Source organism: Mixophyes fleayi, chromosome 1 (genome assembly GCF_038048845.1).
Source record: "Mixophyes fleayi isolate aMixFle1 chromosome 1, aMixFle1.hap1, whole genome shotgun sequence".
NCBI lineage: Eukaryota > Metazoa > Chordata > Amphibia > Anura > Limnodynastidae > Mixophyes > Mixophyes fleayi.
Genome location: NC_134402.1, coordinates 5,487,272 through 5,490,375, shown reverse-complemented (window position 1 = coordinate 5,490,375; position 3,104 = coordinate 5,487,272). Strand labels below are relative to the sequence as shown.

Below are 3,104 nucleotides of genomic sequence, written 5' to 3'. Positions count from 1 at the left end.
ACAGTGCTATATACAGGTACAGTGCTGCAAACACGGAGACTTCACAACTTCCCTGCACAGGTTTTATTAAAAGAAAACAACAACATGAGAAGCGAGAGGCGTCACAATAACAGATCTCCTTTTTGGGACTCCCCATCCTACATCCTGTCTCCATATATGGGCATTTACGTCACAGCAGCATCACTGGAGACTCCTGAAATGGAGTGATCCCAGGCAGCGGAAGATCAGAGGCAGCTCCTGCTGCATATATAAGGGGCTGCAGAGCTGGAGCATGGTTACACTCAGACTCCTCATCACTCACACACGGACAGACATTAGCACTTGTACTCCAGCCTCTGCCTCCAGCCTATGCAGCTGAGTATTATGGATCTCCCCTGTCACATCTATCCCAAATACCAGGAGGACTGTGACCTGAAGGAGGAGAGGGAGCAGGGACTGGGGTCAGCGGGAGAGCAGCCTGCAGAGTCTCAGGAGGATCTAGCAGCTCAGCTCACTGAAGGTAAGATGTGTCTTTATTATGTATAATATTATATATAACGGTGCAGCAGAGGGTCAGGGACTTGCAGCCTCCTCTGTATAACTCCACATGTACCCAGGGACACTGTGTGCTGGCATCATATTAACCCTTTGGTGTAGGGGCTTCTGTTGATATTGCTGCACATTCTGAGATCTAAGATATTGGGGTGGGGGTGGGTGTAATGCAATGTATGTGTGATACATGTGTGTATAGTGGGATCCTGCAAGCAGTGAACTCACCCCAAGTCTCTTCCTTCCTAAGGTGTCTTCATGAGCCCTTCCCACCAGGACACACCTGACTACTTCTATCTGAGCAGCCAGCCCTCCCCACCACTCCCACTCAACTACTCCGGGAGCTTCTTCATTGAGTCAGCCGCAGAACATGATCAGGAAGTCCTGTTTAATATCATGTCTGGGATCCTTGGCCTCTCGCCTTTCTCTGCACCCCAGCGGCTGAACCGACAGGAGGCGCTGTACTCGGTTCCGGAGGCCATCCAGAACCACATGGACCTTTACTCCCAGCCTAACCTCAACATCTCGGTGCAGCAAGAGTTCCCTGGCCAGCTGTACTCTGCGTTCAGTAGCACTGAGGACATCCACCAGGTGCCCAGCTCACCCAACTTGGGGAGTTCCTGCTCTACCCAGTGTTTCTTCGACTCTTCAGCTTTGCCAAGCAAGCAGGACATGGAGGTGTCCCCCATCTCTCCCACCCTGGACTCCTTTCATTCGCAGTGGGACACCCAGACACCTCAGAGCTTTGGCCCAGCTTCCTATCCCTCAGATGGATACTTGCCCCCTGATAACTCCTCTCCTGTCTTTCACCCTTTAGAGACTAAGGTGGAGAACCTGATGTCTGCTTGTTGCCAGCCACACATGACCAACATGGCAGAGGACTCTGCTGTCTACAACAACATGGACTTTACTTGCCAGTCAGACACCTTCCAGACCTCTCACTGCGACTTCACTAAAACAAAGGTTGACTTAAAATCCCAACTTTTACCTGATGCCAAGTACCCACTGAGCCACCAAGTGTCAATGCCCGGGCTAATGACCCAGGATGAGCTCATTCACCACCAGTCCCCACCAGCCATCACCACAGACTTTCTGGGTCTTTCTCCAACAGCTGACAACATACTTTCACCCAATGCCGGCAACCCCCTGGCAGAGCCCAGGAAGAAATATCGCAGGAATAAATTCCCGGCCAAGTGCTTTCGCCCCAAGCCCCACGAGAAGGCCTTCGCCTGCCCGGTGGAGAGCTGCATCAGGAGCTTTGCCAGGTCTGACGAGCTCAACAGGCATCTGAGGATCCACACTGGGCACAAGCCCTTCCAGTGCAGGATCTGCCTGAGGAACTTCAGCCGCAGCGACCACCTCACCACCCACATCAGGACCCACACCGGGGAGAAGCCCTTCTCTTGTGACCTGTGTGGCAGGAGGTTTGCCAGGAGTGATGAGAAGAAGAGACACGGGAAGGTCCACATGAAGCAGAAGGCCAGGACTGAGGAGAAACTGAAGGGGCTCGGGTTCTACACCATGGGTTTGTCCTTCAACACCATGTGAATAACCAGATCCGTGTTTGGTCTGTCACTTGTCACCTTGGAGGGATGACCTCCAACAGGTCTGTCAGCTAGCCCCATGATCAGTGGGGGGATCAAGTCTGACTTGTTGCTCGGCTGTCACCTGCATGGCTCAGTCTTCTGTTATCTTTACCATGTGATGTATACACAACTGTTAGACCAATGTATACTTATCATACAAGCGCTCCTTACTAGCTAGCACTAGTGACTACATGTGAACTGGATAGGGGCTGCACATGGAGTTTGGTTCAGCACCAAGGCTGTGAACAGCTCCGACCTCGCCTGCAGTATTTGCCAATGGATAAGGAGAGATGTTATTATTATTGAGGCTGTTTCATGAATGGACATATTAAGTTCTCTGAATCTAGGAAGATGTATGAAACGACCTTGGACGTCACAGATTATATAAATATATATATTTATAAATACACTATTGTAGGAAGCATTTGTAGTCGACATGGACTATTCGTGTTGTCAGGCACTTAGTGAGATGGATTCCAGTGTGTGTTTATGCTGCTATAGTACAAAACTGATTTTAATATGTATTATTTTCCTCTTTGCTGCTGAGATTTGTACAGTGCACACAGATGGTTTTAACATATTTTTAGATCAGATGAGAACTGTTATAAAAGTCTGTATTTTCTTTGTATACACTGCTGATCCTGGACTTTCTATGTCAGTTTCCGTTTATTTGAATTTTTGTATGAAACAAAAAAAGAAAAAAAAAGATAATGAAAAATGATTATGTTCAAATGAAACCAAAATGACAAATTGTTTATTTTTTCAAGGAAATAAAGCTGGTAATGTCCCACAAAACTCATGGTGTTATTTTAACTATGCTACATAACTGGGAATATTATAAAGTACATCCTTGTGTATACAATGGCGATAGCCTCATATGTAACATCACATGGTGATATCATACACAGTGTGATATACTATAGAAACTGGTCACTGTAAGCAGAACTAGAGTGAGATTTTCCCATTGGGAATTTCTATAGCACAAGAACA

The 3,104-nt window shown here is 47.6% G+C and overlaps 1 protein-coding gene across 1 annotated transcript; it reads left to right on the top strand.

Annotated features, from left to right (window-relative positions):
* Nucleotides 1-251: 251 nt before the first annotated feature.
* On the top strand, nt 252-2,875 carry EGR4 (early growth response 4). The gene is made up of 2 exons (XM_075187950.1): nt 252-499; nt 779-2,875. Exons 1-2 carry the CDS (start codon nt 349-351, stop codon nt 2,074-2,076), a joined length of 1,449 nt encoding a protein of 482 aa, XP_075044051.1. The 5' UTR covers nt 252-348; the 3' UTR covers nt 2,077-2,875.
* The last annotated feature ends 229 nt before the right edge of the window (nt 2,876-3,104 follow it).

Coding starts and splice junctions, on each gene's coding strand:
- EGR4 (XM_075187950.1), top strand. CDS start 349: ATGCAGCTGAGTATTATGGATCTCCCCTGTCACATCTATCCCAAATAC. Junction 500..778: donor AGCAGCTCAGCTCACTGAAG/GTAAGATGTGTC, acceptor TTCCTTCCTAAG/GTGTCTTCATGAGCCCTTCC.